Source organism: Dermacentor silvarum, chromosome 3 (assembly GCF_013339745.2).
Source record: "Dermacentor silvarum isolate Dsil-2018 chromosome 3, BIME_Dsil_1.4, whole genome shotgun sequence".
NCBI classification, from domain to species: Eukaryota; Metazoa; Arthropoda; class Arachnida; order Ixodida; family Ixodidae; genus Dermacentor; species Dermacentor silvarum.
The window spans coordinates 114,328,904-114,341,960 of record NC_051156.1 but is presented as its reverse complement, the minus strand read 5'-3'; the positions used below and the strand labels follow the sequence as shown (position 1 = coordinate 114,341,960).

The window sequence follows — 13,057 nt, the reverse complement described above, 5'->3', positions numbered from 1 at the left end:
ACAGGAAGAACGACACGAGCATAAAACACAGACGAGACAGCACACACCGCTGAACGACCAGCTGCGAACAGCTGTTTACATCCGCCATTTCTCCTCGTATTGAACTTCATAAACCGCTGTTGCGCACTCAAAAACAAGTTAAACTTTGAAGCGTTTTAAATTACAAAACGCACGTATTATTTGGTCCTAATAAAGAGAGGTCAACTATATTATAACGCGCACGTGTTTTCCATTACATTAAAGGAATTATGCGGCGTGCGCGACAAAACCTGGCAGGAAGCAACCCTGGGCGTCGCACCAGTCGCATAGTTGAAATCACAGTCATGTGAATGAGCCCTCAAAAAATCGCTTTGCGACGCGTGCGACCACACCGATTTTTTTTCGCTCCAGTCGCAGCATGTGAAACGGCCTTAATTTGGAGAACAACAGTGCTGTTGACTACTAGTAAAGGATGAAGAAATGAGGACGCATGAAAGAGGGCACGTCGTGACATGTACATCAGCCCGTAGTTACTCTTTCTGCACAAAACTGACACACTCATATCGACGACACCAATTACTCAGCGTCAGTATGATAGTGTTGGAGGAACTTAAAGACAATTTTTTGTCATTGTAGAGCGGTACACACCCCGTAGCACAAACTTGGTTACCCTAGCTAACCTCAAAGAGGTACGTCAAAAAGCGGCACATACTTACTGGCGCATGCTCAGTAAACTATGTTGGTGTCAGAAAAGTCCATTGAACAGCTGCACAAACAGACTGGCACATACTCAGTGCTCCAAGCCATCGTGGAAGAGGTTCACTGAACAGCAGTGCATACCGAGAACTACATGCCCAGTGCCACATCATTAGTGTTCTATGTAGGCGTCAAATAGGTTCGTTGTACAGAGCCACATAGGCTGTCAGTTTCGAACTCTGTTTCCTCATCAGAGCAACCCGATGGGCTACCCATTCTACCATGGACTACCCACTCGCCCAGGTTGATGGAAAAGCAATTAGGGACATAGATAGGTGGGCAGACAGATAAATAGGCAGTCAGTCAGCCCTCGGAAAGTGCATCAAGTATCTTAAAAGTGTTAATAGCATTAATGTACCTTGGTAATATAATGAGAAAATTATGTAAAAGCGCAGTGATACCTGTGTGCATTTGTAATTTTTTTATTCTATTCTATTCATTCGCAGGTGATTCAGAGGAGAGGTCAGTTCGGCAACAGCGTGTATCACTTCTACCGAAACTGGACAGAGTACGCGGATGGCTTCGGAAATGCAAGCGAGGAGTATTGGATCGGTAATATGGCTTTGAGCATGTTCCGCAAAATGTGGTGACGAATTGTGGTGCGCTTGACGCTTCAGTGAAATAATAATATTCAGAATGAGGCATACGACCAAGCTAAGGCTGGAGAGCGGCAAAGATGAAGAAGGCAAGACAGTCTATGGCGGCATACAAGGCTTCCTTCCTATTTTTTACTTGTTCAAAATTCATCATTAGTGTTCTAATTTAGGCTAGACTAATAATTTTCGAACTAACCTGATTCTTTGCCAAGCCCCTACAGTGGGCATGAGTCACTCGTATACCGAAACTAACCTACCAGTCAACATCATAAGAAGACGAGAAAGAGAAGAGAGTCAAGGCAACTTTAAAAATTATCGGAGGCAAACTAATTGTGTATTCTTTTTAAAATTTTACTGTATTCGGCGCACCATGCAACCCCACGCGCATGCTGCTACCCGTTAGCAGTCTCAACAAAGGTCCATGTTACGCGTAAGAGAAGGCGGCAGAAAGTCATTACCTGAATATTGTTGCCTCTCAGCATGAACTGACTCTTATCAGAGCACTCGTACAACCCTTTTGGCATTCAGTGCTACTTACCAGTTACAGACATCTCAACACGTGAGAAGTTTTGAGCAACAGAATGCTTCAGGCCCTTCGCGTTATCTTACTGCGGCTTTCCCACTGAGTAGTAGATTCAGCCGCTTTGATGCTGCGGTGGGTGAAAAAATAGCAACCTGGAGAAAGGTAAAGAAATTAATGGAGCAATGACGTTAGGCAGCAATGCACGGCAAGCCAATATACTCTAATGCGCGCGCCTCTCTACCTTCAGGGCATATCCGAGAGTTGGCTCTTGGATAATAGGCCCTCCATGGTTGTTGCAACTGCCAAGGCAGTGTTTGGTTCGTGGTAACTTTTCATGACGCCCTCGTTACGACTGGTTCACGCCACTTGCGCTCTACTCTGTCCTATACTCTGCGCGAGCTCAGCGGCTAGATATTACCACTTACCCACCACGCGGCGAAGGCCTATTTCCCATGCGCCTTTCTTTGAAGTTTTCATGACAGCTTTAAAGTAGTCTGGTGACACGCCCTCCTAGTCATTTTCCTTCCTAACTTTATGCAAGTCAAGAGCACCGACTGCTGCGATACCTCAATTAGGAACTAAAAAAATTGTAAATTTTCAATTTACTTCCTTCCTGTAAGGTAACATTTAGCGTGCGACTCCGTTTAGAGCACTTACAAGAGCAGCAAACCAACAGATTAACCTAAGCAAAACAGGGCTCATTACTGAAGTTAGCAGCATGCGTAATCGTCACGTTTCGACATTGAAGCAGACGCTTGTTGCTAAATTTAGCGCCTTCGTCACCGATATCAGTGGTGCAATGCCACGTGTGCCACATGTACGTCGCCTACCGTAATTTAGAGTGGGTATACTTCGAAGAGAAATTATGTACAATAAGAAGGCCGTTCTTCGATATTGCATCTGCATCGTGTACTAGCTAGTGTACATTTTTACTTTGTGATTTTACTACATTTATCCCATCCTTCTGTTATCGGTCCTCCAGTCTCCCGCTGACTTAACGCTGTCCAAGTGTGCTCGTTTCGGGAAGACAGCGGTGTGAATTAGTAAGCAAACGGCGGTAGCCGATATTGTAGCTGACATTACGAGAAAGAAACAGAGTTGGGCAGGCCATGTAATGTGTAGGATAGATAACCGATTGTCTATTTGGGTGGCGGAATGGGTATCAAGGGAAGTGAAGCGTTGCAGTCGAGGACGTCAAAAAATTAGGTGGTGTGATGAAATAGGGAAATTTACAGGCGTATAGCACAGGCAGGTGATGCAAGACATGGGTGATGGGAGACCGCTGAGAGAGCTCTTCTGCCTGGCAGTGGACATAAAAACAGGCTGGTTATGATGATGGTGTTGATGATGATAATGTACGCTCTCTGGTATAAACTCTGCACCAGAAAATAGTTTGTGTGCAGCGCAGAGGAGGAGTGATATCACATTTTTATAAAGCTTTGTAGATATAAAAATAGGGCCAGGTGACTAATCTCGTCAATTTATGAAGAATGGTGCCCGACGTGGTGGCCCAGTGCCTATGGCGTTTGGCTACGGAACAAGAGGTCGTGGGTTCGTTTGCCAGCAGTAGCATCGACATTTCAATAGCACCGAAGTGCAATAGCTCTTCTGGAACGTGCACGTTCACGAACTCTACGCGGTAAAATTTCATCCGGATAGCATCGCTACGGCGTCTGTCGTGATCCTCTGCGCTGATTCCGGCTGATAGCACAATCAACAACGAAAAACCACACTGTGTGCAAGCGTTGCAAGCGGCTTGCATTTTTACCTTAAAAGTTACACGTGGAAATGATTATGTCGCCGAAGAAAATTGGTGGTGTACACAGCGACACTCTTTACAGCTTCGCAAAGAAGAGCTAGAAAATTTGGTTCCAAATGAAAGGCTGCTAATGGGTGTCATGAACAGATTATCAATTTTTCAGAATAGAAATGTCAAGAATACACAGCGGTTGTAAATATCACTTTTAAATATTTTAGGCTCTTTTAAGGGGCACAACTTGGATTTCTAATGTCTGCGGCTATTGGCTATTGGCTCCGTTCATTTAGCCACACGAGCATGTGTAGCCGCTACAAATAATTATTTTTCTCAAGAAACTGTGCAGCCGACTGTCCACTTAATCTTGTACACTGTAAATTTAATTTCATAGTATGTATTACATCATGAGATCATGCTTTTACGGTAGAAAGTGGAACCGATGCAATCTAGAGAGTGCCTAACTTCGATTGATTTGATAAAAATGTTTTCCAATTACAAAATCGAGAAGAGCAGTCATAGACATTTTTTCCTTGATCATATTTTCATGTGATTAATTATCGTTGATGGTACCAAGTTTTTAGCAATGACCACTGATGGTTGCTATTAATGCTCTGCATTATATGGCTAGGTGCCCGGGGACATTTTCTGCTCCGTTCCGTTCTTCCTTCCGTTTCGTGTCCCAAAAAACCTGTATTTGCCATATAGGCTTCAACAGGTGAATTTCTGCGAATACACGAAGCCCTGTACGCTTACCACAACCTACATATCCGCGCACGAAACGCCAACGCAATATTTCGTCAGAAAGCCGCCAGGTGCTGACACACTTCCCTACACAGCCCAAGCCATAGAGTTTCGTCAGATAATTACTAGAGAAAACTGTGGCATTAGTGTATACGGAAGATGCAAGCGGGTTAGTTCAGGCAGTGTGGTAGTGATGATTAGTACACATACCGTATTTTCGCCCGTATAACCAGCACCGAAAGTGCGAAAATTTTAGTGGTACAGTAGGGGTGTGGATTATACGCGAGGTATTTCCTTTAGTGCAGCTTCACGGAAATGCGCGTTGTGCCGTAATACCCCTACCGCAGTAAAAGTGACTAAGCCTCTTTTCTCGTTGATACTGCTTATTTTGCACACACAGCATAGTAATATAACAACCCGATAAAAATTATTGTGCAAGTCAGCTAGAGTTTTCCGCAAGAAAAAAGCGTCATTCAGTAGTGAAGAGCGCGAACGCCAAAATTATTTTCTACCTTTTGCTGTGTATTAATTGTTGTATTCTGCGGTGTTTCAAGAATGGTGGGTTTCGATGCCGCGCGGGAAGTCGGAGAAGTGCTTGGACGATTTTCGCCCTCATTGTTTTTTCTTAACGCCATTTTCGTTTGACTGCTCGCTTGGTGGACGTACGTAGACGGGACCAATATATTGAGTCGTCATGATCAGCGTTCGGCGGCAGTTCCTGAATTGGAAATACGCGGGTAATACGCAAGGGTATCTTTTCTTTTTCAGTGGGCTGAGAGTGTGGGTGCGGAATATATGCAGGGGCGGGTTATACGCGCGTAAATACGGTATTTGCCTCAGCTTCATCCTTTTTCACACGGCTTCGTGAAAAGCTGTAAACTCATGATTTTAAACAAGGCCGTTCATTTTTAAACTTGAAATAAACACCATTAAAACTATCGAAAGGCAGGATTGGTATAGACGCCATCACCCTTACATATTTTCTCGCGGGCAAGCGAGTACGTTGAAAGGCTTGGCGCGTTTCAATTTTGGCTTACCGATAATGATGATGATGAGTCGTTAGAATGCAGGCGAGAGCTTGCGTGGGCCAAGTACGCGCTGAAAACGCAAGCATCTAGACTCCATCTAACAGGCCGGTTGCAGCCCTGCCGAAGGCACGAGGCGTACGCAGGCAATATCCTTGCGCAGCGGTATATAGTTCCGGGCGTAACCGGCTGATTATGGAGTTTTATTTTTGCATGCTACATGATCCGGTGCATCGATGCGTGACAGGTTAGAACCTTTCTGCATGCACGTCGTATGCCGAGAATTACTGTGGCAGTTACCGCCGCTAACCGTAATAGCTACCCCAGCAGATACTCTATTTTTCCAACGCCGACCAGATGCGGCTGATCTTCACCACCCTCTCCTGTCGTCTTTTGCTACTCTCTTCCATCAGCTAGCGTTCGCGCCTGCTTTACGGTCGTGGGGAGAGTCATAGAGTTTCACACTATAAAACCTAGAGGGAAATGTGGCGCTGCTGCGCCGTGGTATGCAAGGGAATGCCGGTATATTGTGGATTCGGATTGGCATCGTTCTTGGAGAGCCAGAACGCCTTGAAGACGCGCCTGGCTAGCACCGTTCCGTGTGTCACAATGATTCTTTTCCTGATAAAACAGGACGTAAAACACTACTTTAGCTTTATTATTACACAAAGAACATGTTTTTTTTTTTTAATTTTGAGGACATACTAATTTGGATGCACAATTCTATGAAACGTAAAAAGTATCAGCTGGCCGCTAAAGTTGGAGGGCAGACGACAAGATTCTCGCTCGCTTTGGAACAACTTGTCATCTGTTCTTGCTTTTCTTCGCTTGATGCTGCATTGTATGTGAGTAAACTTTATTGAGAGATGTAATATGGGTGAATGAAAACCTTTTGTGTAGATTTTATTTTAAGAACGCGTTATTTGTGTAGCCATATCCACGTTTTAGACGAAGCCTCGTACAACACCAGCCAACACAAGCCTCGCAGACACATATCCCGTCATTCCCATGAGGGCACGGCAGCCCTTTAAGAAACTCGCATAGACGGTGGCGCCAGTTCACCCTCTAGGTGTTATAGTGAGAAACTCTATGGGGAGAGTACCATTTGTGTGGCGCCTCACGACGGCAGTCGCAGGAAGTAATCCTGAAAGTCGCCTGAAGCGTCTACCGCATCTCCTCCGGAACGGCAGCGGCTCCCGCTCAGACGGGCGCGCCTGACGCAAGCAGTCACACCTACTCGCACCATCTGGGTAGTGTCACATCGCAGCAACTCACTGAACTAAGGCGCACCTTGGGGAGCGAGCAATTGCGCTGGCATTGAAAAACCAGAAGAGTAGCTGGCTTACATAACCGTGCCAACATGGCAGCGTTCATACGGCGCCGACCACCCGCTTCAATCCGAATTCATGCTTGTTACTGGCTCTCCACCCTGTGCAGCAAGAAACAAGCGGCAAAATCATTTATCGCAAGTCTCATCTCAAGCTGAGGTCAAATCATTAAGTATATTTCGTTGTAATTTTGAGATTGGCTGTTTGCTTTCACGCTGCTATACACTACACACGCGGCACCGAGCCGTAATACTGGTTAGATTTCATTGAGCAGATGGAACCACAACATTAGCAGTGGTGATGCGTTGACGATGCGGAACGCTATAAAAGCCTAATTGTTCACTGCATCATTAATTTATTACCCCTCTGGGGTAATAAATGACGGTAGCGAGCACCAAGTAGACGCCGAGCAGACGCTGTGGCGCAGGTGAATATTTGTAAGGGCTTGCGCCCCTACTGCTTGCTAAGGAGGCTTCGAGGTAACTGTAGGGAAAGCGTACAGGTAAAGGGAAGCCCTGCTGTCGCATGCATGTAAACGCAGCTTATGGTTACTGTGCCAAAACATTTTTGTTGCGTCAATGCACCAACCATGGAGAATGTAACAGGATGGCAAGCAGACGCTGAGCAGATGACGCGGCGCGGATGAGCACATGTCGAGGGGCACTCGGCCTTCCTATTGGCTCAGAATACGTGTAGCTTCCACAGTGCTACCACCAGCTTGTGAGAGGGGATATAGAGAAATTCGTCTTCAACAAGAGGGAGAAACTTCTGATGAGGACGCATTGCAACGCAGGCGTGCGCGTCGGCGGGCAAATTAGGCGAGGGAAAAAAAAGCACTACGTAATATTTCACTTACTCAACACGACGGTGTTAACAAGTTTGCTAAGAAGATCATGATAATGTGCGTGGTATTCATTGAGTTGCTTATCTCTTGAAATTCGGCAGCCTTGGTTTCGAGGGTAGAATATTAGCTTCATAAGTAATGATTACAAAGGAGGCTACGCACTATATGACAAATCCCCAGTAGGGAGATTCTGGCCTAATTTTTTCCTTGTATCCAAAAACCTCCGCATCGTTTCGTGAAGCTCCTACGCCGCCTTTGACAACATTATTATTGAAACTGCTACGCTACTTGTGATCCTCAATATAACCTACGTTTCCAATGGTGCCACATGTATGTCTTTTACTTTCGGGTAAAATGTAACTGTGAGAAGCATAACCCAAAAGGTAGAATTGAGGTCACTTATGTAATGGAGTGACTCAGAAATTCGGTATGACTAAACACTATTGTGAGGCCGTATATCGTAGTGTATTAGCTTGTTCGACCATCAAGTTCCCAGACAACGTTTAATTCTGAAGCACAGGGTGGAGTGATTCTTCTTAGAAAAATAAGACGCAACATGATGGTCGTAAATTGTTGTATATAGTAAAGCTTTATTTATTCTATCAAAGAATAAAAATAATCACACTTGGGGATACAAAAGTGCTCAAAACTTGAAAGCATAGAAATTCAACCGCGCAATTTATATATTGCAGGCGTTCGTGCATGTTGTTGATGTATCAGGGTTTTCATAAGGTTGCGAAAATGCACAGTAGTGTTCAGTGATGGTGAGCCACAAAAGAGGAACATCATCATCATCAGAAGTAACAAAGTAGAACAAAGGAGGGCGTAGCTCGCGCTTCGAAGGCACTAGAGCTGCGGCTGGTAGGGGAAGCAGTTTCGCACGCACACAAGGAGAGAGAGGAAAAGAAAATTGGCCGCCATCCCGCCCTGCGAGCATGAATGTCCAGCGAAGCCGCATCAAACACCACACATGGTCGAGCATTGTATTCATACTGTTCTGATGTCTTTAACTTCCGTGGTCTACCCATGGCAGTCTTTCAATGAACTGAATGAGTTGCTAGACAGGTCTCCCTTTTATATATGAAAGCGTGGTGACGTCACTAAGTATATATATATATATATATATATATATATATATATATATATATATATATGCCTGATTGCAAAGCAAGATATGCCGCTTGCCTTCAACTGTTAACCTGGAGTTTTGTGTTTACGCCACGAAAATTTCCGACCAACGAGAGGTATACAGCTTCGCTACACAAACACCTTTATTGTCTCTCAATGGAATGCAGAGCAGGTGGTCTCAATCCAGGCCGCCTCTGTCAGCGTATTTAATGGCGAATAGGTTGTACGCGACCAGGTATTACTGCTTCTGGTGTGTAGTGGCTGTGGTCAACCACCTAGGGTTTGGTGGTAGGGATAAAGAAGTGGGATAAGGCACTACTTGCAGCACTTGATTTTTCGGCCAACTAAACGCTTCTAGAATAGCACGAGAGTATTCTAAGCTGCTAGTTGCTCTACGTTCAATATCTCGAACAACGCAAACGACAAGTCAAGTGATGCGGACAGATGGCGCTTTCTGTCCTATCCGCTTCACTTGTCTCGTCGTATGCGTGTGTTCGATATATTACAGAAACGAGAGACAGAGCTTCCCCGAGCAGCACCCCAAGTTAACGAGGGAGCACCAGACAGCAAATAGGCAGATCCAGACACAGTCGTATCGCCACCCCCAAATACTAAACCGGATGTTCTTGAGGCAGTACAGGCAGGACAGCCCCGTGAGTGATAGCAGAATGCTAACACATGATAGCAGAATGCAGGTTTAGCCAACAACACCCACCACTCCCCCCCAATCTTAAACCAAACATGATCCCACCCCCCATCCAACCTCTTAGAGAGCGATGGAAGGTATTGCTGTCCAGTCCCGCCCTGAAAGACCAGCTTCGGCTCGTAACCAGGGGTGAGGTGGCGAAAGCAGCATATGGATTTCTGTGATGTAGGGACCACTACCATCCGGTGAATGCGCTGAAAAAGCTCCCTGAACAGAATTTTCATTCATTATTCATTCATTCATTCATTCATTCATTCATTCATTCATTCATTCATTTATTCTATGTGTTAAATATTTCGCGCATGAAAAGAAATATAGGAGGAAATTAGTTCTGCGATGGCTTACGGACGGCAGTATGCAATTACAGGCGGGGTGACTTAATCCTGTTGCAAGAAGTTGAAATATGTTCCAGTGTCAGGGTCTAAACGAATTTAGCATAGGTAATATCACTCTATGTTAAACAGACTTGCTGTTGTTCAAACATCGCAAAACGATACAGCACAGTGCCCTCACGCCTTACTGGACCTTACTAGAATGTGGCTTTTTTTACCTTAAGTAATATAGGATGACGCCTTAATCATCTGCATCACTAAAATATCCCCCATTCAAGCTGCAAAGTTAATATGACGGCTTTATGTAATGCATATTTTAAAGAGAACAACAATACTGATGTCATGACAATTTATTCGTCACATGTTTCACTAAGCTGAAGCTGTTTCTCTTATGCAAGTAATGACAAAATATCGCGAAACGTTTGAAAACACATCTTCACTCGACTCCATCTGCTCCCTGCAGGAAACAAGGCGCTGCACACGCTTACGTCAGAAGATGAGGCAATTACCCTGCGTGTCGTGCTGAGTAACCGGACTGGAGAGAGCGCATTTGTGGACTACGAGAGTTTTCGTGTTGAGAACGAAGAGAACCTCTTCAAGCTGCGACTCGGAAAGCTGCTGGGACCAGAAGGTGATATTTGGGTGCTTACTTCGGGAATTCCTGCTAAATGCCTTTTTTTTTTTCGACGCGACAGCGACGCGACGCGGCAACTTACGCGGCAACCCTGTTGTGGACAGGGTTGCCGCGTAAATTGTCGCGTCGCGTCGATTTTAATGACCGAGTCGAGTCGATTTTAATGACCGCAATAGGGTTTCATGCCATTCGAAGGAGCCTTCGAGGTCTATTATAAAATAAATGTATTGTGCCGGGTATTATGGGGGATCTGCTTACGAATCTTTAAAAAGAATAAATTTAAAGTGTGCCTTGTATTTGCTGAGTTATTGGCTAATCAAAGTCGGATATTCGGCTCGTGTCTTCAGTTCTCCCACTGCACACAATGTTGTCTGCAGATCACATGTGGTACAATGTCCGTTACGCTCTGCCCACCATCTTGCTGGCAGTGTTGGGACTGTGTGGAATGACATCTCATCGCGATGTCCATCTCATAGGTCATAGCATCGGCAGAACGGTATCGTTTCTTTTTGCCACCTGATAGCGCCACCGCCCCATTGGTAATCCCAATTATGCTAGCAAAATTACTAGCAAAACACTAGCAAATTAGTTTTTTCGAAAGACTCAGAAAACAGGGTTCTAAATAAATGAACGGGTAAAGTGGTCAAGTATTTAACCTGAAGAGCGTGGGCGCCGAATGGAGGAATAGGTCAAGGAAGTTGGCAGTCAAGTTCAGTGTAACTGAAGGTGTAAATAGACAACCAGGAGTCAGCGGAAAGAAAGTGAGGGAAATTTAAACTATGAATTGGACGGAAAGAATGGAAACAAAAAAAAATACCATGGAAATTTAAAAGAACGGGAAGAAAGAAATTAGGAGAGAAATTCTGTACGATAACACAAAGGGCAGTGCCTTGCTATTTGAGGCTACAGCTGGTTGCATAAGGCCAAAAACATACCCGAGCATATATTCGCAACAAGATGAGGCATGTATAGGCTGCAGCGAAAATCCGGAGAGCACTAAACACATCGTAATTGAATGCGAAGAGATTCCCCCAGTCAGTGAGACCCGTAGATAACGTACACCTTCCAGAAGCACTTGGACTTAAAGTGGGTGGTAGCATCAACTGGTCAGCAGTCGAGATAAGCAACGGACGATAAAATTCTAGGTGGAAAGAAAGCAGGGAAGAGATTTATACGAGCGGATCCATTGCAGGCATAGGTAGCGCTGCAAAGTAGATCGAGAAGTTTTGAAGAAGAAAAAAAGAATAAAGAGATGTATATAAAACGTTAGAATGACAAAGATGTGTAACATGCCTGATTAAATTAAGCAGGCTAGGTAACGCTTTATTACTGCCCGGTTTCAAAGGAGATGCTAATAACTTGTCATTATTATCACCATAATCGTATTTTATCAATTTTGATCCTCACGGAGGCACCGTTTTCGCGATCGGTTTTAAGGAAGGCGGCATCCTGCTTACTCTTGCCTAATAATAAGCAAATAAATAGAGAAAAACAAAAAAAGGACGCGGCTTTGAAATAGTGGAATGGATGAAAGATAGGATAACACAAATGCGAGCGAAATTGGCGTATACTATCTTAATATATAAATGCAATACGGGGGTCAGATGACTACATTGCTTATCGGCTAAACTCGTATTTACATTATACAAAAAGTATTGTAGTGGCTGTTGAGCGTTTGCACAGTGATCATCTATTTTAGTGGCCCACAAACAGCATAGGCGAAGGCAGACAAAGCGAAAACTGGGAGAGAAAGAGTCAAATAAAACAGGTAAAGGAGGCGCTTGTTTTGGGGAATTGGCATGAAAATAATTTTTGAACACAGTGATGACTGCTATATATTGTTGATGAAGCAATTTGTGTAAATTACGCGTTTAATGCAGGATCACGCGCTGAAGTCCTAAATAAGTGAAATTTACTTTGTGCCTTTTGTGCAAAGGCGTTAAAAGAATTTCAGGTTAGTAAAAATTCATTGCAAGTGAGTTTCAATGAGCGCTGTAAGAGACATCAATGGTTGTTATATTTTTAGTAGGTAAATGTTTATAAATGGAAACGGCGGCTCACAATACGGTTGCTTTGTATGTCACATCGTTCATGATGTGAAGTTCAACCTTCAAGAAAGTACCTTCATCGTAATAAACTTATGGATTTAAAGTGGACGAAAGCATCAACCGGTCAGCACTCAATATAAGGAACAGACGGTTAGAGCTTTGGACACGTAGTACAATGTCCATTACGCTCTGCCCATCATCTTGCCAACAGATAATCTCTGGTTGACCTCCCTGTCCTTCTTTTACCTTTCTCTCTCTTGCTGACCGTGTTGCGACTTTGTGACAGGACATTCCGTCGCGATATTTTTAATTTTAATGTTTCCCTTCTTATCTTTTGAACCACTTGGTGTACCTGGGACACATTTTGTGATACCCTCTATGCTCAAAATCACTGCGCGTACGTCTATGAAAATGCGCAATTTTTTGGAAATTCTATCCTATCGAGGTGCTTTGCCTTGAAGGTCTAATAATGGTTATGTTGATGAAGAAAAACTGCAGTGTCAAAAGCACCGTCAAAACATCTTAGCAATGTTGACGTTATTTATTTTTGGCACAGATATATGTCGGCCTTTGCACAATATGGAGTTAAGCAAAGGCCGTTTTTTCCTACAGTGTCCAGCTACCTTTGGCTACTATGCACGAGGCAATGGTAACAGAATGC

At 44.2% G+C, this 13,057-nt stretch overlaps 2 protein-coding genes across 2 annotated transcripts in view; one reads left to right on the top strand and one right to left on the bottom strand.

Moving 5' to 3' along the window:
- Window positions 1–13,057, bottom strand: part of LOC119445713 (tigger transposable element-derived protein 4-like) — a 342,546-nt gene that overhangs the window by 124,155 nt on the left and 205,334 nt on the right. The gene's annotated exons all lie outside the window — the stretch shown is intronic.
- The window catches only part of LOC119445717 (techylectin-5A), a 37,076-nt gene that overhangs the window by 22,154 nt on the left and 1,865 nt on the right, over window positions 1–13,057 (top strand). The window contains exons 4-5 of the mRNA XM_037709998.2: window positions 1,182–1,287; window positions 10,178–10,345. Coding sequence (XP_037565926.1) covers window positions 1,182–1,287; window positions 10,178–10,345 — 274 coding nt within the window. The remainder of the gene's footprint in view (window positions 1–1,181; window positions 1,288–10,177; window positions 10,346–13,057) is intronic.